General features: G+C 39.7%; 1 protein-coding gene across 1 annotated transcript; it reads left to right on the forward strand.

Moving 5' to 3' along the window:
• Positions 1-670: 670 nt before the first annotated feature.
• nfe2l2a (nfe2 like bZIP transcription factor 2a) lies at positions 671-25,599 on the forward strand. Its single transcript, XM_063006356.1, has 5 exons — positions 671-793; positions 19,304-19,576; positions 21,233-21,328; positions 21,470-21,607; positions 23,867-25,599. Exons 1-5 carry the CDS (start codon positions 752-754, stop codon positions 25,091-25,093), a joined length of 1,776 nt encoding a protein of 591 aa, XP_062862426.1. The 5' UTR covers positions 671-751; the 3' UTR covers positions 25,094-25,599.

A 25,599-nucleotide genomic window follows, 5' to 3' on the forward strand; every position in this document is an offset into this window, starting at 1 on the left:
ATTTAAATTTGTGGCATGGTCTTCATTTGATTACAGCTGGTGACTTCTCTGTGGCTATATAAACAGGCTACATATGACATTGGTCTCTTGTCAAGGTCAGGAAGAAAACAAAGTGGCACCTTATGCTAAGAGCAGATTTGTCTGACATAAAAACAGTGACACTGTCCAAAGTCAAGCAAGCTTGACATCACCATGGAATCGAGATTGGCATGCAAAAAGCTTCTGATTATGCTTTTTCTTTGCCCATGTGATCATAAACAAAATTCCCTCAATCATAATTACTAACAAGCATCTAGCAGACCATGCGAGAAATTAAATAACAGATTTTTGCAACACTAATTTATTCATCACGTGATAAAAAAAAAAAAAAAAAACTTTAGACGTTTTAAATGGCATTTCAGAGTCGGACTAGTCTCTTCATGTTTACATGTGGTGCATGGTTCCTGTCGGAAGTAGACCGGTTACTTGTGATTGCGTAGGAAGGTGGACAGGAGGCGGATCCCTCCGCAGGCCAGCCGCGCATTCTGATTGGCTGTCGGCGGTCCTGGGCCGGTCCATCAATTGCCAGGGGCTTCCCGTAAATTTTCATTACTCAACTAAGTCTTTTTCCTTCATCATCGGCTGCGGACGGGCTGATATTTTATTTACAATTAATTACATTATTTTATTTTCACGCGTAGTGCAGGAATAGGAACTAACGCGCAGTGCTGGGAGTTACTTTTAATACCAAGAGGCAGAATATCTCGTTAAAATGATGGAGATTGAGTTGCCAAAAATGCACCCAAGTCAACAGGTAAATATTTGGTTTATTATGCGCGTCTGGGCACCAGATCAGTGGATGACATTGATGGCACGTTTTTGTTTGAGTTAATCGTATGTTCAGGTTTAAAGCTTGTTTAGGGATTGATATTCTGGCTGGATCCTGGGATCTTGTATTTTGTGGGTCGGGAGAGTTGCATTAGTGAATGGTACTGACAGTGTTAGAGTTCTGTGTTCGCCTGGGTGTGTTTGGTGATTTTGTGTAATCGTAATATTCATATGTATATTATTAGTAGTAGTAAATGAATGAGGAAAGTGCGCTGCTTTAATTCGGTATCAGGAGGAGGAGGCGTTTCCAGCTGCTGTTTCCGATAAAGCGCTCCACTCTGCGCTTGTAGAAAATTCTGCCAAGTCATGGAAGCCCGACAGTGCTGCCAAACCTATTTACCATAATAAATGACCCACCAGCCATGTCTGCTAATAACATATTAACGCATATGATCAGAAAACGACTGTTATTCCGTTTGTTCTTGGTGAATCCGGGCTGTCAGAAGCACCTCAGCCCCGCTGTGTGCCCCATAGCGTGTGATCTCTCATAACATCAGCAGGTTGTTCCCCTTTGCTCTACCCACTGTGACTGCATTACAGAACAGGAGGCGGCACCAGTCTGGACTGGCCTCGTCTTCTACAACCACTCTACCATGACTATAAACCCATTACACTTATCGTTTAGATTCTAAGTGTCAGTCATCAGTATCTTGAATAGCAGAAAGGCTGTATAATGTCAGACTTTTAGTAATGTTTATTATTTTCCTTTTTAAATCACTTCAGAGGTACAGATCAGAAGAAACTAGAACTAAAGTTGTCCCTGTTTGTAATCTCACAGTTCCAGCCATGATCTCTAATGCAATCTGGGAAAGTTATTTTCTTCAGAAAGCCAACCACGTCTTTTTTATTAGCATTTGAACCCTTTAATGGTCTGCTCAACCATTTCGTTGATCTTACTTTGAGTCTAAACACTTGGGTAAAAATAAGCTGTATTTAAATGATCTTGTTTGGACTGTATCTACTCCTTGTTTGATGTGTTAAACTCAAAAATATTGCTAGACAACAGTGTGGTTTTAAGTAAAAAGCCGTTTTAACATATTGAAGCTGGCAGCTAAACATAATTAATGAAAAGTTGTATCATTTTTGTGATCATCTCAACTGCTTGGTAAAGACTAAGACTAAGAAATGCAAAGAAATAATTCTTAGACATTATTTTCTTGGTGAGACCATTAAAGGGTTAATAATATGTTTAAAACCCAAAGCCATAATCACTATATATATTAAAAAGAACATGTCAGTATTCAGATATGCTCAGAATGCACACATGATATACAGTGTTCACATTTTAAATAAACATATTCCACTCTCTAGCTTTGTGTAATGTTAGAATCCACCCTGTTCCCATCAGTTGTTTATAAGGCAGTAATGCTTTTCGAATTAAGGACCCCCTCCCCCTTCCCCGGTAGATTTGTTCCCCCACAATGTTCATGGCTATGGCCTTGGTAAAAACTGAATTCCAGAAAGTCTAATAAACAAATAGAGCCAGAAATTGCAAAAAAGGTTTCACACTCAGCAGAGGTGAAAATGTCCAAACGTCGATTAAAATAGGTTTTTTTTTTTTCAGTTAAATAATGAATAGCCAATGCTTGAGGAAAAGTTGTGTGTTGTAGAGGTCTGTATGTTTTCATTAAAACACATTATAATGCTTTACTACTATACATTACAGCGTATCTGCCTGTGCACAACCTATCAGCTTAAAGTGTTAGTAAGCTTGAAATATGGGTTGTCAACCTTAACAAAACTAACATTTAGAGAAAATTTAAAAGACAAGTAAAGAAATTTTTTTTAGAAATTTTGATCTTAAGATGCAGTAGGAATAGTCTTTTAGGGACCATTGAAAGATCTTGGAGCAGACTTGTGGTTTAAAGCCTAGTGGTCAAGAAACTTCTTGTTTGAAAGGGCTAACTGAAGAAAGAAAGCTTCTTGTTTTGTTAATGATTGGTGTTAGCTTGTTTTGCAGGACTTATAGCGTTATTTGACCGCAAGCTGATGTGATGTTCCCCACAGTAATGCCACCTCCAATTTATATCATTATTACGTGTCTTAAATTTTACTCTCATGGCTTTACACAGTACATATATCCAACTTACTACTGTATACCAAAGGTGTCATTTACTGAGCTTTATTTAGCATAAGTGTCCAGTCTGTGTAATCCAAAGATGATATACTGGTGGTGTACTTTAAGTATTGTTTTTTCCCTTAATAATATAAGATCATTGTCTGGGTCTTTGCCAAATTGAAGTTTATGGAAAAGCAGCAAGATTTGCATTTTTATAGATTATGAATATATAATGTTTAAGCAGGCTATACCAACAGAATTTTACCCAAGATCCCTGTTTCATCTTCAACATCAATTAGACTTACCTTCCAGTTTAGTTTTTTAAAAGAGGTTTAATACACTGGTACCCTGTTTGTATCCTTTTATGTGAGTAACAGTGCAAGTGAAATCTTTTTTGAGCTTCACATTCTGAAGGCAGAAACTGGCTACTAAAATTCAAACTGAATTTAATCCCATTCTAGTGAGACTTTATTTCTACCCACCTTTATGCCAAACTTTTACACACTTTACTAGACTTCAAACATTGTTAGACAGAGTCTGACCTTATAAGACGACTGTGACTGTATCAGACGGAAGGATTTTAACCACTAAGAATCAGAATGGCAGCTTAAACTTGAAAGTGCAGCATTTTTCAGTGAAACGACCATCTGATGTTTATACTGTAAAAAGTGTTTAAGCACCTTAGTAGGCTGGGCTGGGCAAAAATTGCTAATAGGTTTTAAAATAGTTTTTGTAAACCCTTATATGCAAATGTGGTGTGGACATTCAGGAAAATCTGGTTGTATTAGACATCTGTGTTTTGTTAATTAAAGTGTCTTAGTAACTGATTACATGGCAGTGTGTAAATTCAGTTCACCATTTACCATCATCCTAACAATAACAAACTGACCCCCAATCTAATGGTATTTATTTTATCACCGTAACAGCATTTATTAATTTTTATTTTTTTTACAAAAATGCTTCATCCTGGTCAGGGTTGTGTTGAGTTTTAAACCACAAGTGCAAAGAAGTAACACACTAAACGAGTCTCCAGTCCATTGCATTGCTACACACACTCAGATTTATGGGTAATTTAAAGTAGTCAATCCATCCTGCATGTTTTTAAGAGGTGGACGAAAGCCAGTGTCCAGAGTAAATCCATGTAGACACCAGGGATCGTGTAAAACTTCAAACAGTGACCAAAGATGAAGATCGGACTCAATCGGAGGTTGCTATGTAGAACCCACCAGCTACCTACCAGCTGCACCACCGTGCCCCCATGTTAACAACAATAATTTAAAAAACAATAGGTTCACAGGTTCACACTTTGTCTTTTCTGTTTTCCCAGTTAAACACCGGCTCAGGAAGTCGAGGGCCAGCACGTTTAGTCTGAAACACAAAGCCAGCCTCTGCCTTTTTACATGCTGCAGATCATGACATGTCTTTGCATAATTAAGGGAGTGCTCTAACCGCCCTCGTCCATACTCAAAATCACAGACACCCAAAATTGGCTATAGTTGAATGATTTATATGGAAAATAATACAACTTTAACTTAGAGAAAAGGCCCAATTAGGCCAAATGAGGGTAAAACCCAAAATTTTTAAAGGAAAGTGTAAATGTGTTTCTGTTGTACCATTGGGCGCATGTCATTTGTTTTTACAATGAAGAGTTACTTTTTTACAGAAAAAAAAACCTGATACCAATACTGGCTTAAATCTGCAAAATCGGCTTCAGTAGATCAGTGAATTTCTAAGATAAATTCTCAACTTTGTAATTCTGCTTTGCCCACATTTATTAAATGCCCACAAGCAAAAATTTGCTTATACTAAATTTCCTTTGCTTGGCTGATACTGTACTTATGGCCTAAACAGTAAAATTCAATTGCAAGTGATATCATAAAAGTTAAAAATAAAATAATATTTCTGTATTATTGAAAAATATGATTGGCTTTAATTTCAGTAAGAATAGTTTTGGGTAAAAATCAACATATAATATTTAAAATTACTATAATGTATCCTCTTCTGGGAGCAGTTTAGTGAACGATTAGTGGGCCACGAAGGGCCCAAAGGTTGAGAAACTCATAATAGATTGTTTCCATTACGTATTTCCTATTCAGACTGCTAATTATAATAGACATCAGGGTCAGTTCAAGCAGTCAGTTTAAGTACAGTTTCTGTAACACAACAGTGTGGCTTGCTTGTGTTCTATTGAATGAGCTAGCAGATCAGACAGGCCGAAACCAAAATGACACAAAAAACAAGAAAACAACACATAACCTTATAAGTAACCTGCAAAGTATTTGGAAACTGCTTCTAAATGGAAGCAAATGAAGTCAGTTTAGTATCTGTAGGTCTATGCCCTGTAGTAGTAGGTTACAGTAATTACACAATTTTGTAACTGTGCCTTTTTCTCGTTTGTGAAAATGATTTTTGCATGTCAAACCAAACTAGGTCTTGGTTTGGTTTGATGCTTTGACTCTTAATTTAAGGATTTCTAAAAATATCTGTGGAATAAAGAATACAAAAAAGTTGTCAATTTGGTGTGGCAGCTCCACAGACAATTGGTCTGGTGGTACATTTTTATTTACAAGAAAAACAGATCTCTTATTTGTGTTAAACATTAAATAATGCTCCTGTAGTTTATACTGTAGTTAAAATACTATTGTACATGATGGCAGGTCAGCAGAGTTTACAGTCAAACTCATCTCGCCTCTATCAGACCTGTCTGATCCAACTGTGACTGTAGGACAACAGGAATGTTTAGTAAACAGGTTCTGAACAGGTTTAGCAAGCGGATTTAAGGTTATACTGTAAAACAGTAATGTTAAGCTATAAAACACGGATAAACTCTGTTCCTTTATTGCAAAAGAAAGGGAAGTGAGATACGAGCACATTTCATTAACTGAAAATGGCTTGATTTAGAAATCGTGCTTCCTCATTCGTAGTTTACAAAGTGTTTCCTAATCCTTGTTCTGGAATACCCCTTCTATCATGGTATATGTAATTATTAAGCAGGGCAACTATATACAGTGGATTCAAAAAGTATTGAGACCCTTATTTAAATTGATAATTGTGATATTTATTCATAATTAAACACTTGATTACACATTGTTCACAAAAAAATTAAAAATCTAAAATCTGTAGCAGTTTAAATTGATCGGACAGTTTGGAATGGCACACATCTGGGTCAATACACAGCATTGTCAGGACAAACAAACAAGCCATGAAGTTCAATGAACTCTCTGGATGTATGTCATCAAATAGTGACAAGACACAGATTTGGATATAAATCAATATTTAAGACTTTGAGTGCTCCCAGGACAACAGTGACCTTAATTATTTTGAAATAGAAGAAGCTTGGCACACTCTTTAACTTTTCTAGAGCCAAATTGTGCATCTGGGCAAGAAGGGGTGAGAATTGACGTAAGAAAGAACCCAACTGTAACTTTAAAAGATATTCAGAAGTCAGGTGTAGAGATAGAGAACCTGTTGGATGGACAATGAAAACACATCTTTAAAAAAACACATCAAAAGTGCATCTTCAGACTTCAGATCTTCATAGTATCACCCAGTACTCCCCAGGCCTGGTGCTTGCCCGTCTTACAATGTACTTGGAACAGGATATACAATGGTAATAAACACCTGACATAATGGGTGCAGTCCAAGATAGTTTTTCTAGTATAACACACGCTCTAAACCTGATAAGTTTATCAGGTGTGTTTAAGCAGTGAAATAAACTGATTTGTACACTAAAACTTTCGCATCTTGACATTATACAGACAAAACGGGAACATAAATGGCTAATAATTCATAATAATAATTCATTTATTTATTTCATAATTTATATAATAGTATTCATTCCTAAAGACATTCCATAGCTACACAGGACAGTCTTCCTGATTTTTAGCTTAAGGTGTTTTAGCCACACACATTTCCAACAGGTGAATGAAATCAACCATATAAAATAAATTATATTCTTTCACCTTTGTAAGAGGTATAATACGGTATAGCGTTGATGCAATAATGCTTTACACAGATCTAATCTTGCTCTTTATATCATTTCTTGGCGGAGTAACATTAGGTAAATAATTTGTAGATAACTGGATATGCAAAGCCACCCTTGCGAACATAGCAAGGCTTATCCTGCAGTATACTGAAGCTAGTGCAGAGTTCAAGCTACCATAAATCTTGTGCCAAACATTGTGAGAGAGATAAATGGTACAATAATAATTCACACAGTAACATGTGCTTGTAATAGTGTTCAGCGAATATTTGATTGTGTTTTAACTGCAGATTACATGTGTGTTTTAGGACATGTTGAAGACACAATCTTTGCTGCTTTTTTACTTTAGAAGCAGGTGTTTTACACGTCTCAGTGACACATCTCAAGTATTCTTAATACAAAAGGACAAACATTAATAGCAGAACTACATTATGGACATCACCTATACCACAAAGCCTCTTAGTGTTGGTCCCAAGCCCAGAATTTGGGCATTTGGATGTAAAACTGTGCCAAATTAAGTATGCGGACCAGAGTGATCTGTTGTAGTGACCCCTAAAATACGCGAGCAGCTGAAAGGGAAAAACAAACAACCAAAAAAGTATTAGAAACAACACAGCTGGATTTAATGAATTAAATGTAAATTTTTCTTTTGGAAAAACTGCTTATAAGAGAGTAAATATTTCCAGCCAAATATTTAAACAATGTAGGGAGACTACTTACATCGAATTATCTAAACCAATTAACAGAGTTATCTCCAAAAACATTATTAATAATAAATACCTACAAAAATGGTCTGGTAAAGCTTAGTGTCAGTGGATAATGTGAAGGGGATAATTAAACCCAGTTGTTTAAATGATTTAATTAAAAAGAAAAAAAAACATTGATCAGAAATGGTCTTCCATGGTTATGTCTTTACACAGTAAAACTTACTACTGTTGCAAAAACGTTATTACAATGACAAACAATGGCAAATGTAAAAAGATGATAGTGAATGTGATAATTGCTTTTCTAGCAATAGAGAAACCCACCATCTGTTAAAGCTAGATAACGCTTTAAGAAATAATAAAATCTTTTAATAGCTTAATGCCTAGTTCACACTACACAATTTTTGCCCTGATTTTTGCTTGCTGACTGGTTGGCGCTAGATTTGCCGGCTCGGGAGCAACTCAGCATTCGCTCGGCGATCGAAACTCGGCTCTCAATAGCTATGTGTGAACTGTTCAATGACTTGATCCGAGCGGCTCACCGAGCGCTTGAAGAGAGATATCTATCATGTCAAACATCTGGATCTGAGTCGCCTAACTGGCAATGAGTGCTATGTCGAACAGCCAATGAGAACGCAAGATACAGAAACGCAGGGGAGGAGTTGTAAAAAGGTGGGACAGTGGCACAATATAGTTTATATCAGAATACTTCGGCACACAAACAAGTTTTACAGTATTTCTGACCTCATCATTCTCTACAAAACAACACCAACGTTGCATTGCAAAAAATATTTTTTAACCTCCAACTCACTATAGAACAATCCATGCTGCTCGGGGAGTCAAATCCACTCAGATTCATTTATTTTTACTCCTTGATTTTATGCTGCACATCAGCGCACAAACTTTGATCGCTCGCTACTTGTTGACGTGCATTGTTGGACGTGGTATAATTAAACCCCTCGTCACTTCTCTCGTGTGTTTTTGTGACAGAACGTAGTTTGGGAGACCAGAGAAGCTCGCCTGCGATTCCAGTTGGTGATTGATCGTGTAGTGTGAAACACCCTATCACCGATCAGTCTTGTAGTGTGAAAGCCACACCGACTTGAAAGACTCCTGATTACAAGAGTGTGAACTGTAGTGTGAACTTGGCATAAGGTTTTAAAACCAATTGGAAAACTGAACCCTGTGCACCTTTGCACTGATTATTTAATATGTATTTATGAAACACTACTAGTTCATTTCAGGCCACTAAACATGTCTGGTTATGGGCAGAACAGCAAATCATTGTCATTTCTTTTTTCTTCAAAAACATTTCAGATCATTTCAGTGGCTCTGGTTTCGTTGGTATATCTTGTTAACTGTCAGGATCTTTGTATGCTTATTTGATAAAAAAGAGGGCTTTAAAAGAAATTGGTATTTAAAAGAAAAACAATTTTGCTTTCTTAGTGACACAATAGATGTCAGAACAGCTCTCATCTGTCATGCTTTTTACCAGATACATTACAAAAGTATGAAACACTCCCACAAAAACACTCTGAAAATCAAACAAACTAAGACTTCCATCTATTGTGGCAGTTGAGGAGTGAAAGAGAGTTTTGTAAGTGTGTAGGCGGTAATGTCAAGCATCTCGTGAGAAATATCCATTAACTTCTTATTTAGATATTTCGTCATCACCCTCTCAACCCCCCCCCCCCCCCCCTTCCCTCCCTACCTCCCACGTCTGTAATCTGGACCGGGAAAGTGTGCCTGGCCTGTGTAGATTAATGTCACCCAAAGCTCCTATAGCACTGAGGTTACTATCAGTTAATGCCTGATGTAAAGTGTGCTGGGACTGTCTTGATATGATCCAGATAAAAAGGCTGACGTTCACACACACACACACACTGGCCAGGACTATTTTTAAACATTTCCCTTCATGTGAACTTGTCCCCTGATATACAAAAATCCCAAATAAACAGTAGTAATTTGTGTATGTTTCTGTGGTCCTCCTTGCATAAGAATAAATGTGTAAGTGAAGATCGCAGTTCACTGGTGCTTGCCATTTAATTTGCCATGAAATGTGGGATAAATTGCATAAATCCAGGTCTGCAAGGCCTGTACAGATGTATCCAATTGTTGTTGAAGGGGCTTTTAAGGTATTGAATGAATGGTCAAACACTTTTGTGAATATAAAAGTTTAGTTTTAGATTTTAAGTTTTAGAATTAATTTTAATTCACAGATTTTGGGGAGGTTTCTTTGGTCCCACTTAAGTGAGTCCTTGTTGTGTCGTGTACACTATGCTTAAGAATAATGTAAATGACAACATATGCAAAGACAGTGAAAAACAAAATGTTAATTTAAGCAGCACAGTGAGTTCAGATTTCAAAGAATGTTGAGTTTGGATCAGGAATGTAAAGTTAGCACAAAATCACATCACTGAAACACCTATTAACAGTAAAAAAGTAAAGTTTAATAATAAGCATCAATATATGCACTGTCTGTGTGTCTGTGTCAACCATTAAGGCAACCACACTGTATAAAAGTAATTTAAAGGTAAAGCAGAGTGTTTAAAATAAAAGAAAAACTTTAAAGTGCCTTTTTTGGGGGGAAAAACAGGATACCATCTGTGGGCAAGATATTTTAAAAAATATTTAAAAATACTATTGTTGGTTTAGTCTGTTTGGTTTCTTAAAGCCTTCTTCATGCAACAGTAACTAAAGCCATCGTGCAAAATGCCCATCAGATTAGCATCTGCTTTTTAGTCATAAATTACACATCTAGAGTGTGTTAGAAAACCTTGTGAGCTCTCTACATAGTCAGCATTTTGCGCCATCCTACGCACGCTCCCGACAAGTAGGCTGTTTGAATTCTTAGACCTTCTTCTTGAGCGGTATTTTGACAGAATAACGAGTGAGCATCCGATGCTGCCTTATGCCAAATTTACACTACACGACTTTCCAAGTCATCAGGTTTCTGTACAGTTCACACTACACAACTGGATCTCTTGTAATCAGGAGTCTTTCAAGTCGGTGTGGCTTTCACACTACACGACTGATTGGCGATAGGGGGTTTCACACTACACGATCTATCACCAATCGCAGGCGAGCTTCTGTGGTCATGCAGAAGTGACGAGGGGTTAAATGATATCACGTCCAAAAATGCACGTCACCAAATAGCGATCAAAGAGTTTGCGCTGATGGCAAGCCGCTCGGATCAAGTTGTTTGCCGAGCGAACACCGAGTTGCTCCCGAGCCGGCAAATCTAGCGCCGACCAGTCAGCGAGCGAAAATCAGGGCAAAAATCGTGTACTGTGTATGAACTTCACAAGATGTTTTGTAAGCCCTGTTAGTACATTTTGGAGGGGTTGTTGTGTTTGTTTACACTATATGGACATAATTATTAGGACCATCTTTCTAATTTTTTTAATTCACATGTTTCAGCCACAACAGTTGATAAGAGGTGTAATAAATCAGTTATTTAAAGGAAATTATATGCTTCTAACTTTTAGTTTAAGGAAGCTACAATAGTTTAAGGAAGGTCCTTTCATGTTCCAGCATTACTGTACCCCTGCAGACAAAGTAAATCTATAAAGACATGAAGAAAAGCTCAGTTTAAAGAAACTCCAGCAGCCTGCACAGAGCCCTGAGGTCAAGTGATCAGTGGTGAACTCGATTTTAAAAACCACCCACTAACGACTGGCCATTTGGGAAATGTGAGGCTAAAATTTCCCCCGGCATGAACAGAGAGTCAGTAAAACATGAACTCTGTGTGTACATACACATTACAAAGCCATGTAGATGCCCTGTGAGTCAAAACACATTTTCACTTCTAAGAAAGAAAGACCTCAAATATATGCAAACACAGTTATTTTCAAATCCTTAGGGCGAAACATCTCAGCCACTTCTGCTTTGTATAGTCCCTCGTTTCTCTTGGTGGCAGACCTTGTGATCAGTGTTCAGATCATGTAGGAAGTAAATTTTTTTACCTGTCACATGCTTCTACATCACGCTCTGACTTACACAGACTTTACACAATGCTTCAGTGATCATGATGCTGCTTCCTCTCTGTAAATAAATAAACTGAAAGATGGCGGAAGTTTAAAAAGACGACTGTTTATATCCAGGCATTCTTCAGATAATGGCTGTTAATAGCTGTGTTTGTCAGACATGAGACGTAAACTACAGGCTTTGTGGAAGATTGTTCCTGACATGTTTGGATAATAATATTTCCACCCGTTGAGATTTACATTAAAGTTTATAGTTTATATCTTTGCTTTTGTTGTCATTTTTTGCAAATGTGTGAAGCCACCCTGACTTGTGACTTTAGCCTGTGTCTGTTTATGTCTGCATATAAACAGTGCTAATGGGAATCAGTTATACTTCCTTTCAGTCAGTGCTGTGCACTAGCTAGCTGGATTCCTCTTTTAGTCCTTGGTTTCTAGTCCAAACTAAAAGGACAGACATGGTCATTATTTTAGGTTTGCACTGATATTTCAAGGTTATAGCAACAAACTAATAGCAATGACTTACCAAAGTAGCCTCCTGTGGAAATCTAGTGATACTAAAATTGGATTAACTATGCTAGTTTCACTTGACGCTTCAAACTCGAGCTTAATAATTTAGCTCTAGTGATTTATTTGAAGTTAAAGGTGTAATAAATGATGCTGGCGGAAGTGACCTGAGGCTAGATATTTTGAAATTCAAAATCGAAAGACATGCAGCCCCACCTTTTAGCGTTTTGTCAGGGTCAGGCACCGTCCAGGCTACAGCTTAAATGTTAGTGCAGGAGATGGATCTTTTTGAACCAGCTAGCCAGCGTTAGAGACTAGAGTGTTTTCCTGTATTGTGTACCTCATTGATAGATGGTAAGAGTTATAATAACAAACAATTATTGATGATTTCACCTTTAGGGAATATTATGCTAGTGTACATAGGCTTGGGAGTACAAACCCAGTTCCAAAAAAATCAAGCCAGTAGGAAAATGTAATAAATTGGCATACATGAGACCCTTGACTCACAAACCATTTACCATATGAACATTTCCGGTTCTGAGCGATTTTTTTCAAATTAACGTACAAACAAATTTCGGATTATGAACCAAAATTCGAACGAGAACGAAACATCACGAACAAGTTGACTCTGACTGTCTCTTTCTCTCTCTCTCTCTCTCTCTACATATACAAATATATATATATATATATACAGTGGGGCCAAAAAGTATTTAGTCAGCCACTGATTGTGCAGGTTCTCCTACTTAGAAAGATGAGAGAGGTCTGTAATTTTCATCATAGGTACACTTCAACTATGAGAGACAAAATGAGAAAAAAAAATCCAGGAAATCACATTGTAGGATTTTTAAAGAATGTATTTGTAAATTATGGTGGAAAATAAGTATTTGGTCAATAACAAAAGTTCAACTCAATACTTTGTAACATAACCTTTGTTGGAAATGACAGAGGTCAAACGTTTCCTGTAAGTCTTCACCAGGTTTGCACACACTGTAGCTGGTATTTTGGCCCATTCCTCCATGCAGATCTCCTCTAGAGCAGTGATGTTTTGGGGCTGTCGCTGGGCAACACGGACTCCACAAATTTTCTATGGGGTTGAGGTCTGGAGACTGGCTAGGCCACTCCAGGACCTTGAAATGCTTTTTACGGAGCCACTCCTTCGTTGCCCGAGCGGTGTGTTTGGGATCATTGTCATGCTGGAAGACCCAACCACGTTCCATCTTCAATGCTTTCACTGATGGAAGGAGGTTTTGACTTAAAATCTCACGATACATGGCCCCGTTCATTCTTCCCTTAACACGGATCAGTCGTCCTGTCCCCTTTGCAGAAAAACAGCCCCAAAGCATGATGTTTCCACCCCCATGCTTCACAGTAGGTATGGTGTTCTTGGGTTCTTCTTCTTCCTCCAAACACGACGTGTTGAGTTTTTACCAAAAAGTTCCATTTTGGTTTCATCTGACCACATGATATTCTCCCAATCCTCTTCTGGATCATCCATATGCTCTCTGGCAAACATCAGACAGGCCTGGACATGTACTGGCTTAAGCAGGGGGACACGCCTGGCACTGCAGGATTTGAGTCCCTCTCGGCGTAGTGTGTTACTGATGGTAGCCTTTTTACTTTGGTCCCAGCTCTCTGCAGGTCATTCATCAGGTCCCTTCGTGTAGTTCTGGGATTTTTGCTCACCGTTCTCATGATCATTTTGACCCCACGGGATGAGATCTTGCGTGGGGCCCCAGATCGAGGGAGATTATCAATGGTCTTGTATGTCTTCCATTTTCTTACAATTGTTCCCACAGTTGATTTATTCACACCAACCTGCTTGCCTATTGTAGATTTACTCTTCCCAGCCTGGTGCAGGTCTACAATTTTCTTCCTGGTGTCCTTCGACAGCTCTTTGGTCTTGGCCATGGTTGAGTTTGGAGTCTGACTGTTTGAAGCTGTGGACAGGTGTCTTTTATACAGATAACGAGGTCAAACAGGGGCCATTAATACAGGTAACGAGTGGAGGACAGAAGAGCTTCTTAAAGAAGAAGTTACAGGTCTGTGAGAGCCAGAAATCTTGCTTGTTTGTTATTGACCAAATACTTATTTTCCACCATAATTTACGAATAAATTCTTTAAAAATTCTACAATGTGATTTCCTGGATTTTTTTTCCCTCATTTTGTCTCTCATAGTTGAAGTGTACCTATGATGAAAATTACAGACCTCTCTCATCTTTCTAAGTAGGAGAACTTGCACAATCAGTGGCTGACTAAATACTTTTTGACCCCACTGTATATACAGTGTATCACAAAAGTGAGTACACCCCTCACATTTCTGCAGATATTTAAGTATATCTTTTCATGGGACAACACTGACAAAATGACACTTTGACACAATGAAAAGTAGTCTGTGTGCAGCTTATATAACAGTGTAAATTTATTCTTCCCTCAAAATAACTCAAAATACAGCCATTAATGTCTAAACCACCGGCAACAAAAGTGAGTACACCCCTAAGAGACTACACCCCTAAATGTCCAAATTGAGCACTGCTTGTCATTTTCCCTCCAAAATGTCATGTGATTTGTTAGTGTTACTAGGTCTCAGGTGTGCATAGGGAGCAGGTGTGTTCAATTTAGTAGTACAGCTCTCACACTCTCTCATACTGGTCACTGAAAGTTCCAACATGGCACCTCATGGCAAAGAACTCTCTGAGGATCTTAAAAGACGAATTGTTGCGCTACATGAAGATGGCCAAGGCTACAAGAAGATTGCCAACACCCTGAAACTGAGCTGCAGCACAGTGGCCAAGATCATCCAGCGTTTTAAAAGAGCAGGGTCCACTCAGAACAGACCTCGCGTTGGTCGTCCAAAGAAGCTGAGTGCACGTGCTCAGCGTCACATCCAACTGCTGTCTTTGAAAGATAGGCGCAGGAGTGCTGTCAGCATTGCTGCAGAGATTGAAAAGGTGGGGGGTCAGCCTGTCAGTGCTCAGACCATACGCCGCACACTACATCAAATTGGTCTGCATGGCTGTCACCCCAGAAGGAAGCCTCTTCTGAAGTCTCTACACAAGAAAGCCCGCAAACAGTTTGCTGAAGACATGTCAACAAAGGACATGGATTACTGGAACCATGTCCTATGGTCTGATGAGACCAAGATTAATTTGTTTGGTTCAGATGGTCTCAAGCATGTGTGGCGGCAATCAGGTGAGGAGTACAAAGATAAGTGTGTCATGCCTACAGTCAAGCATGGTGGTGGGAATGCCATGGTCTGGGGCTGCATGAGTGCAGCAGGTGTTGGGGAGTTACATTTCATTGAGGGACACATGAACGCCAATATGTACTGTGAAATACTGAAGCAGAGCATGATCCCCTCCCTCCGGAAACTGGGTCGTAGGGCAGTGTTCCAGCATGATAATGACCCCAAACACACCTCTAAGACGACCACTGCTTTATTGAAGAGGCTGAGGGTAAAGGTGATGGACTGGCCAAGCATGTCTCCAGACCTAAACCCAATAGAACATCTTTGGGGCATCCTCAAGCGGAAGGTGGAGGAGCGCAAAGTCTCGAATATCCGCCAGCTCCGTGATGTCGTCATGGAGGAGTGGAAAAGCATTCCAGTGGCAACCTGTGAAGCTCTGGTAAACTCCATGCCCAGGAGAGTTAAGGCAGTTCTGGGAAATAATGGTGGCCACACAAAATATTGACACTTCAGGAACTTTCACTAAGGGGTGTACTCACTTTTGTTGCCGGTGGTTTAGACATTAATGGCTGTATATTGAGTTATTTTGAGGGAAGAATAAATTTACACTGTTATATAAGCTGCACACAGACTACTTTTCATTGTGTCAAAGTGTCATTTTGTCAGTGTTGTCCCATGAAAAGATATACTTAAATATCTGCAGAAATGTGAGGGGTGTACTCACTTTTGTGATACACTGTACATACATACAGTGAGCGAACATTCGGACAGCGGACAGTGTTTTTCTGGTGTTTTCTTTATATTTTGTAAAATTCAATATCAAAATGGCCCCAAATAAGGTGCAGAGAAAGAGCAGTGGTGAGAAAATGAATCTATTACTATTGAAAAAAAAAAGGAAATTATCGAGAAATATGAGCGTGGCGTTCAATTGACTGATCTTACCTCTATGTTTGGAATTGCGCAATTGACAGTATGTATGATTTTCAGTAGAATACAAGGAAGTTTACATTTTATAAAAATAAAAAAAAAGAAGGAAATGTATAATGGTGTATGGTGCATGGTGCAGCACATGTACTGTACTGAAATGTGATTTTTTATGTATAGCACAGTACTACTACTGTGTATTGTTGTTTATTATTGTTTATTACAGTAATGTCTATTCTATTTAGATTTAAGGGAAAATATACTTGTATTTATAACAAAAAAGACCATTTAATACATTAGAAAGGTTATGTAAGTGGGTGGTTTGGGAGGTCTGGCACGGATTAATTCTATTTACATTATTTCTTATGGGAAAAATAGGTTTAACTAACGAACATTTTGACTTATGAACAGCCCTTCGGAACCAATTAAATTCAAGTCAAGGGTCTACTGTAATATTACTTTATATTTTATATATATATGTTATATACTGAATTGTTTGAATTGTTCTGAATATTTAGGACAGTGTTCTGTAATCATTTGGAAACTGATGACACAAGTTGTTAAAGCTGTAATTATATTGCTTAAATCTAACACTTTAGCAGCTCAACAGTCTAAGGTCTCTGTGGTTGTATATGGTAATTATTTACACTCCAGACGTTTTTACTGAGAGATAACTGGGCTGCAGGAAAGCTAGTCTACCACCCACACTCTCTGATTACATAGCCATGCTGTTGTTACGAGTGCAGAATGTGGCAAAATCGTTTCAGACCTGAGGAACATATCTATATATCTATTAATTCCATGAACAACCTAAAATGTTGACTTATTAGTCCACAATACACGTTTTGATTGTGTGTAAGTCTATTTTAGGTTTACCAGTGTAGTCAGGGTGTGCATGATATTGTGTTAACTGCGACAGTGTTTACTGAAACTTGGGCAGGATGTTTATATACATATATATATATATACAGGTATATATATATATACAGTGTATCACAAAAGTGAGTACACCCCTCACATTTCTGCAAATATTTCATTATATCTTTTCATGGGACAACACTATAGACATGAAACTTGGATATAACTTAGAGTAGTCAGTGTACAGCTTGTATAGCAGTGGAGATTTACTGTCTTCTGAAAATAACTCAACACACAGCCATTAATGTCTAAATAGCTGGCAACATAAGTGAGTACACCCCACAGTGAACATGTCCAAATTGTGTCCAAATTGTGCCCAAATGTGTCGTTGTCCCTCCCTGGTGTCATGTGTCAAGGTCCCAGGTGTAAATGGGGAGCAGGGCTGTTAAATTTGGTGTTTTGGGTACAATTCTCTCATACTGGCCACTGGATATTCAACATGGCACCTCATGGCAAAGAACTCTCTGAGGATGTGAGAAATAGAATTGTTGCTCTCCACAAAGATGGCCTGGGCTATAAGAAGATTGCTAACACCCTGAAACTGAGCTACAGCATGGTGGCCAAGGTCATACAGCGGTTTTCCAGGACAGGTTCCACTCGGAACAGGCTTCGCCAGGGTCGACCAAAGAAGTTGAGTCCATGTGTTCGGCGTCATATCCAGAGGTTGGCTTTAAAAAATAGACACATGAGTGCTGCCAGCATTGCTGCAGAGGTTGAAGACGTGGGAGGTCAGCCTGTCAGTGCTCAGACCATACGCCGCACACTGCATCAACTCGGTCTGCATGGTCGTCATCCCAGAAGGAAGCTGGCACACAAGAAAGCCCGCAAACAGTTTGCTGAAGACAAGCAGTCCAAGAACATGGATTACTGGAATGCCCTGTGGTCTGACGAGACCAAGATAAACTTGTTTGGCTCAGATGGTGTCCAGCATGTGTGGCGGCGCCCTGGTGAGAAGTACCAAGACAACTGTATCTTGCCTACAGTCAAGCATGGTGGTGGTAGCATCATGGTCTTGGGCTGCATGAGTGTTGCTGGCACTGGGGAGCTGCAGTTCATTGAGGGAAACATGAATTCCAACATGTACTGTGACATTCTGAAACAGAGCATGATCCCCTCCCTTCGAAAACTGGGCCTCATGGCAGTTTTCCAACAGGATAACGACCCCAAACACAACCTCCAAGATGACAACTGCCTTGCTGAGGAAGCTGAAGGTAAAGGTGATGGACTAAACCCAATTGAGCACCTGTTTCTCAAGTGGAAGGTGGAGGAGTTCAAGGTGTCTAACATCCACCAGCTCCGTGATGTCATCATGGAGGAGTGGAAGAGGATTCCAGTAGCAACCTGTGCAGCTCTGGTGAATTCCATGCCCAGGAGGGTTAAGGCAGTGCTGGATAATAATGGTGGTCACACAAAATATTGACACTTTGGGCACAATTTGGACATGTTTACTGTGGGGTGTACTCACTTATGTTGCCAGCTATTTAGACATTAATGGCTGTGTGTTGAGTTATTTTCAGAAGACAGTAAATCTACACTGCTATACAAGTTGTACACTGACTACTCTAAGTTATATCCAAGTTTCATGTCTATAGTGTTGTCCCATGAAAAGATATAATGAAATATTTGCAGAAATGTGAGGGGTGTACTCACTTTTGTGATACACTGTATATATATATATATATATATATATATATATATATATATATATATATAAACATCCTGCCCAAGTTTCAGTAAACACTGTCGCAGTTAACACAATATTTAATATATATATATATATATATATATATATATATATATATACAGTATATATATATAATAGTTATTGTTTAATTAGTTTAAACTTGGAACAGAACTATAATACAAATGTGGAAAAATGTTTTGCAATCTGTCCAGAAACCTGCTCCACAAGGCAGGATGTTTTTTTAACGTGAACTGTGTATCTTCATACACATCTATCCACTATGGGTGTGTCACAGTGGTGTGAGGAAAAAGAAGACGAGCATCTATTATTCATGGCCTCTCCTCTACATTACATTGATATTGACCGAGTTGTGAGCTGGGCAGGGCTGAGCTCAGTACTCACTGAAAAAGAGGCAATCCCTTAGAGAGCCAGAGGGCGTGGTGGCAAGGTGCTGATTGGTGCTGTTTCTCTCTTTTTCTCTCTCTCTGTAGGATATGGATCTGATTGATATCCTGTGGAGGCAGGATATAGATCTGGGAGCAGGCAGGGAAGTGTTTGACTTCAGCTACAGGCAGAAGGAGGTGCAGCTGCAGAGGCAGAAGGAGCTGGAGGAGGAGAAGAGGCTGCAGAGGGTGAGGGAGCAGGAGCAGGCACTGCTGGCACAGCTGCAGCTCGACGAGGAGACCGGAGAGTTCGTACCTCGAGCTGCACCTCCAAACAATACCGTGACGCAGCCTAACACTGCGCCTGCTGAGATCTCACAGGTACACACACACGCACACACGCACACACTCAGATGACCTTCTTACGCAAGCTAACAAAGTCCCTGTGGAGGCCTCATTATACACAAACACAGATGTAGTCTAACACTGCCTGTGATGAATTCACTCTGCCTCACACACAAACACACTGTTTTGCTGCTCGGTAATTAGGAATGGACAGAGATGCTTCAAATGGATTCACATTTGTTTATTCATTCATTCGTATTTACTAACCGCTTTCAACCTGGTTATTGAAAACCACTGGTGCAATGCAGGAACACACCCTGGACCAATCCATCACAGGGTATCACTTACACATTTTCCTATTCACTTAAACTTGGATGATTTAAAGTAGCCATTCCACCAATCCACCTCCCACCTGGTGGGATAAAAACCAGAGTTTCTTGAACAAACCCACACAGACCGGGAGAACAAGTAAAACTACTCACAGATGGTGACAGAGGTCAGGCTTAAACCTGGGTCCCAAAGACCTGTGAACACAACTAGAGCTTCTGGTTTACCCTCTTTTTTCGATCTATTTTTATCCTCTTTTTCTCCCAGTTTAGCGTAGCCTAGTCGCTGCTGGGGCAGGAGGGAGTGTCTCTCTAATCCCTTCATATTCACCCACACTCCTGTGAATTTGTGCGTGAGGTCGGCTTCGCGCACGGAGAGCCACGTCCCGATCCCTGCGCTTCTCCACTTCTGTGCAGGCGCCCTGGGCAACCAAGGTCCTTACACAGCCCCACCCTTTTTAATCCGGTCTTTTCCCACCCAGCACAGCAGACCGAAGGCCAAGTTATGCCTGCTAGAGAGCGCCCAGCCGACCAGTAGCAAAGCGCTGGGTTACCTTCTGAAGGTTTCTGGGAGGTGGAAAAAATCTAGGATACCCAGAGAAAACCAGCTCCTCACAGTAAACAGAGATGAGGATCGAATCGAACCCAGGTCCCCATGTTGTTGTACAGCACCAACTTTACTGTGTTAAAATATACTTCTTTCCTACCGTTAGTGAAAATGCCATTAGGTGTACATTTAGGGATTTGGTATATACTTTTATCCAATGTGACACCTAAAACAAGACAATCCAAGCAACTGAGCATTTTGCTGAAGGGTCAAACAGTGGCAGTTTGCAATGGCAAGGCTTAAATGCTCAACCTTCTGATTTATACTCCAGTTCTTTAATCACTGAGCCTCCACAGCTCTTGTATACTGGTACCCAGTCCAGGCCTTCCGCCAAGTGTTTCCAGGTGCAGGGTAGCAAAAAACTCTGCTCTGTTAACACAGATTGCCTCCATCTTTACACATAAATTCTCTCCATAATTCTGTTCTGGGAAAGCCCCACCCCCCTGTGAAGCTGGTGGGGTGCAGCGGCCCTGTTGCTGGGTTACTGCTGCTGTGGTGTAATTACGGGAACTCAGGTGGTTCAGGTTTCTAAGTAAATGGCTTACGGCTTTAGAAACACACCTCGCTATAAGAAGTACTAACAACCCGACTTCTGCATTATTTATTTAGCTGTGCGAAGGTTGTACTAGCATGTCTCACTATTGAATTATTGATTTGAAATGGATCAGGGATCAGAAATGTCAGTCGCTGGAGTCGTGCTCTTTCAGTGTTGGGTGTGAAATCGGTCTGACATGGACACCTCTGGCTTTGTGCTTGCAGAATGTGGCCTTTCCAGAAGAGAATGGAGACGCCATGTCATTCGATGAGTGCATGCAGCTGTTGGCTGAGACGTTTCCACTAGTAGACACGGCGGAGGTAAGAGAGCATTATAAAGTATAAGCTTCTCACCGACCACACATGCTTACTGTCAAGTCATACTGATGGTAATTGTATGTTAAAACACTTTAAGGATGTCACTGACTCACTACTATGTTATTCTTACTTCCATTTATACAGCCTGCTCCTCCTTGTCTGGATCCCTCAATTCCTGCCCCTACAGACAGCACGCACCTAATGATGCCTGGAGAAATACCCATGCTTAGCCAGAACCCCCTGATGCCTAGTCCAATGGACCAGACCTGGATGGATTTGCAAGTATGACCCTCTTTTTGATAAAGAATACAAACATTTTAACAGCAGCAGCTCAGAGTTTTATACAGATAGAGAAAGAGCAGCTTAAATACCCCTCTTATTACCTGTGTGAGCTGGTTTCATCTCTTGTGCAGAGCAGAAAGGTTTTAACCTGCCTGTTGCTAGAGTAAGCGACCACAGAACACACCCTCATCAGCTACACTGCTGATTAACTACTGAGGAAACGTTTGCATCATTCGTTTTTGTTTTGTTGCCTATTTTAGATCTAACCGTCCCAGTAAAGCACAGTGGTGTATTAAAGTATACCTGATCCTGATACCTCACCAAGTTATTTCATTCCATTTACATTCCTCAGGTTTTTTGTACCTTTTGTTCCTAAAATAGCATGAATGAATTGAAAGACAGGATTGGAGTAGAATTAACTGCATAATGAAATGTTATAGAAAATCTCACCTTTTTTAGGAAAATCATAAACATACCTTGAAATTTAGCCACAGTGATTCAAAAAAATATTTATTTTAGTAAGTATATGGGGGTCAGAGCTTAAGCTTGGTTGTATTTTACAATAAAAATGAAGGTTGCCAGGAATTAAGTTTTACTATGCAGAATTCATCTTAATTTTTTGAAGGAAGTAAATATTTAGTTGAGGTTTTATTTTATATTTGTTTTAGATTCATAGAACAATAGCTTAATAATCATAATCAAGCCATTAAGTCCAGAGAACATGTCCATGGATTTCTATTATCAAACTGGGTCACGTCATAGATAAGGGCAAGGATATGAGACAATATCCAAAGCTTTGTGTGTTCCTCAGACCACAAAGGTCTCCCAGTTTTAAAATGGAACGAGCTCTGCACAACCTTAATGCATCTTGAAGTTGGGATGAACTGCCCAAATGTTATTGTTCTAAGATTGGAGAGACTTGAGCTGTCTCGGGAGACCGGTTGACATTCTCTTAACATGATTTGGTGTGTTGTGAAAGTCATTAAAATAAATATTTATAAACAGCACTGAAAATGAGCATGGTCATCCTTACAAAAGAGTAGGTTAATCCACAACTCATGCAAAATGTCTCAAAATATAGTATATAATCCAATTCTTAAAAATGAATGGTTCTGACCTGTTACTGTGGTATGAGGTGCATCCTGTTCACTTCAGCTGTCCTTGAGACGTGTCTAGAACTCAATTGGAAACCTTCTCCAGACCACAAGTAAACTCAGACTGTGGTGACAGTTCACCTTTCAAGACAACAATGACCCAAAGTATGAATCTAAAACAACCCTGAAGTGGCCTCGGGGCAAGTTTGTCAATGTCCTAAAGTGACTCAAACAAAGCCCAGACTTAAACATCTGTGTAGAGACTTAAAGTCGGCAGTTAACAGACACTTGTCATCTAATCTGACAGAGCTTGAGAGGATCTGCCATGAAGAATGGGATAAACTGCCCAAGTCTTATTGTTCTAAATTTGAAAAGCCTTGCAGCTGTCTCAGCATTTTTAACATAATTTGGTGTGTTTGTGACAGTCACTGAAATAACTCATGCAAAATGTCTCAAAATTTAGTATAAGCCAAGTCTTCAAAATGAATGTTTTTAAAATAGATGTATCAGTTTATGACATAGTAGTACATAGTAGTTCTGTGCTGTTTTAATGCATTGCTGTATTTACAGTGCCTTGTATTTTGACACACACTGTGCAGTGTTATTTAGTTTTGCATTCTGTTTAGTGTGTAAAAAAACAAGAAATAATTTCCCATGCTTTGTATGCACTGCATGTTGTGTATCTGGTGTACATACACCATTTACAGTGTAATAATTACTCATACTAATACATTAGTACAGTAGTATGCAGTTTGGGACACAGTCTGCCAAAGCTGACATTGTTATTTTTGGCTCTACCTACAAAACGTGTTATTGGGTTATAAAGTTTAAACTGAATTTGTTTCAACCCTAAAATCCTTCTTGTAAGGCATCATTTACACTAGTACACAGAAATCATTGTCATCGGTGCTGTGGTATAATAATGCATTTATCCCAGGACCATTTTCTGGATGAGCTGTTATTTTTTATTTCAAAACACCTCATAGACCTGGCTTTGTTACTTACTCACATTCAGCACATGGAACACAATCGTCCAGGGAGGAGCTCCTAACACTTTGGTAGCCTTTGTTTTGTGTAGATTATTGTGGTGATGACCACAGGCAAAGCACTAGACCTGCTACGTGACCGCTTTGCATCAATAACACTGTGTCTTTTTCTTTTTTAGCTTTGCTTAAACCTCCCAGAGATGCTGGACATGTCAGGATATATGAACACTAACCAGTCAGTGGATGTCCAGGAGTCCAACTGCAATCAGTATCTGTCTAAACTAAGCGACATCACTACCAGCCCTGCCGACATGTGCCCTCCTGAGTACATAAACACATACGATGGGGCTTTTACTAACGTAGTGCCTCCCAGCCTTAATCAAATGAGCCTGAAAGCCTCAGATGTAAACGAAGGCTTTGGACCAGATGAGATCTGTGATGTGTTTTACCCAGAATTAGAAGCTAAAGTCCATGGTGTTGCTGTTCCATGTGAAGAGAGAAACACTGACGAACAGCTGGAAGAGCTCTCAAAAGTGGCTCTGATGAAACCCATGGACCTGCACAGCCTCTCTCCTGGTAACTTCAGCACAGAAAAATCTGAAGCCATGTCGGAATTTCCAGATTCAGATTCTGGATTGTCCCTGGAGACCAGTTCAAAAATGAGCTCTCCCGGGAAGTCTCTGCAGGGAGACGGCTCCTATGGATTCAGCGACTCGGAGATCGATGAGATGGAAGGTGGACCTGGAAGCATGGAATCAGACTATGCTGAAATGTTTCCCCTAATTTTCCAAAGCGACAGTCCTCAACACTCACTCCTGGAGAATTCTGGCATGACCCTGCTGCAAGAGGGAACCACTACACAGTCAAAAACAGATCAGGTGGAGGCAAGCGGATATGCCAAGCAACCCTTCACCAAAGACAAGCAGAGGAAGCGTTCGGAGTCGCGCCTGTCGCGTGACGAGGAGAGAGCAAGAGTCCTGCAGATTCCGTTTGCCGTGGAGCTGATCATCAACATGCCCGTTGACGACTTTAACGAGTTAATGGCCAAACACAAGCTGAACGAGGCGCAGCTCGCACTCGTGCGCGACATTCGACGCCGCGGCAAGAACAAGGTGGCGGCGCAGAACTGCCGCAAACGCAAGATGGAGAACATCATGGGCCTGGAATACGAGCTGGACTCGCTCAAGGATGAGAAGGAGAGGCTGACGAAGGAGAAGAGTGAAAACAGCAGCAGTCTGAGGAAAATGAAGCAGCAGCTCAACTCGCTGTATCTGGAGGTGTTCAGCATGCTGAAGGATGAGCAGGGAAATTCATACTCCCCTAACGAATACTCGTTACAGCAAACCTCAGACGGAAGCATCTTCCTGGTCCCTCGCGTCAAAAAGACTCTTGTTAAGAGCAACTAGCACTTCTGCTTTTTCTCTTTCTTGGTACTACATAATTCAGTAGCTAAGTACTATGCAAAAAGAAAAACTTTATAGGTATTTTTGCTTAATCTTTAGCTGGAAAGATGGCAGAACTATTATATAGTTTTGGCTTATTCTACTTTCTTAATATTCTTAATATCCTATATTTTGTACTTCTTTATATATTATCTGAAAATGTTTTATCGATATGGTTTGTAAATACATTCATACTTTATTTGCTATCAGAATTTCAAGCAATATGCTATGTTTATATTTTAAAGAGCTATTAATTATATTGCAATCACTGGCACTTAAATCTGTTTTATATCCTAAATTACAGCTCTGTTGCAACGTTTCCAATGTTGACTTTATGCTTTAAAAAAAATCACAGTTTGTAATACTTCTCTGTGTCTGCTGTAACTGTCGACTACGGTCAGCTTATTGACTGTTCTCACCATTTCTATCACTCTGTAAATGTAATTTTAATAAAGTGTGTGTCCAACCTG

This window comes from Trichomycterus rosablanca, chromosome 12, assembly GCF_030014385.1.
Source record: "Trichomycterus rosablanca isolate fTriRos1 chromosome 12, fTriRos1.hap1, whole genome shotgun sequence".
NCBI lineage: Eukaryota > Metazoa > Chordata > Actinopteri > Siluriformes > Trichomycteridae > Trichomycterus > Trichomycterus rosablanca.

What these genes read in the sequence shown, in the direction of transcription:
- nfe2l2a (XM_063006356.1), top strand. Translation starts at nt 752, where the DNA reads ATGATGGAGATTGAGTTGCCAAAAATGCACCCAAGTCAACAG. An exon ending in CGCCTGCTGAGATCTCACAG is followed by an intron (nt 19,577 to 21,232) that starts GTACACACACAC and finishes TTGTGCTTGCAG; the next exon opens with AATGTGGCCTTTCCAGAAGA. An exon ending in AGACCTGGATGGATTTGCAA is followed by an intron (nt 21,608 to 23,866) that starts GTATGACCCTCT and finishes TTTCTTTTTTAG; the next exon opens with CTTTGCTTAAACCTCCCAGA.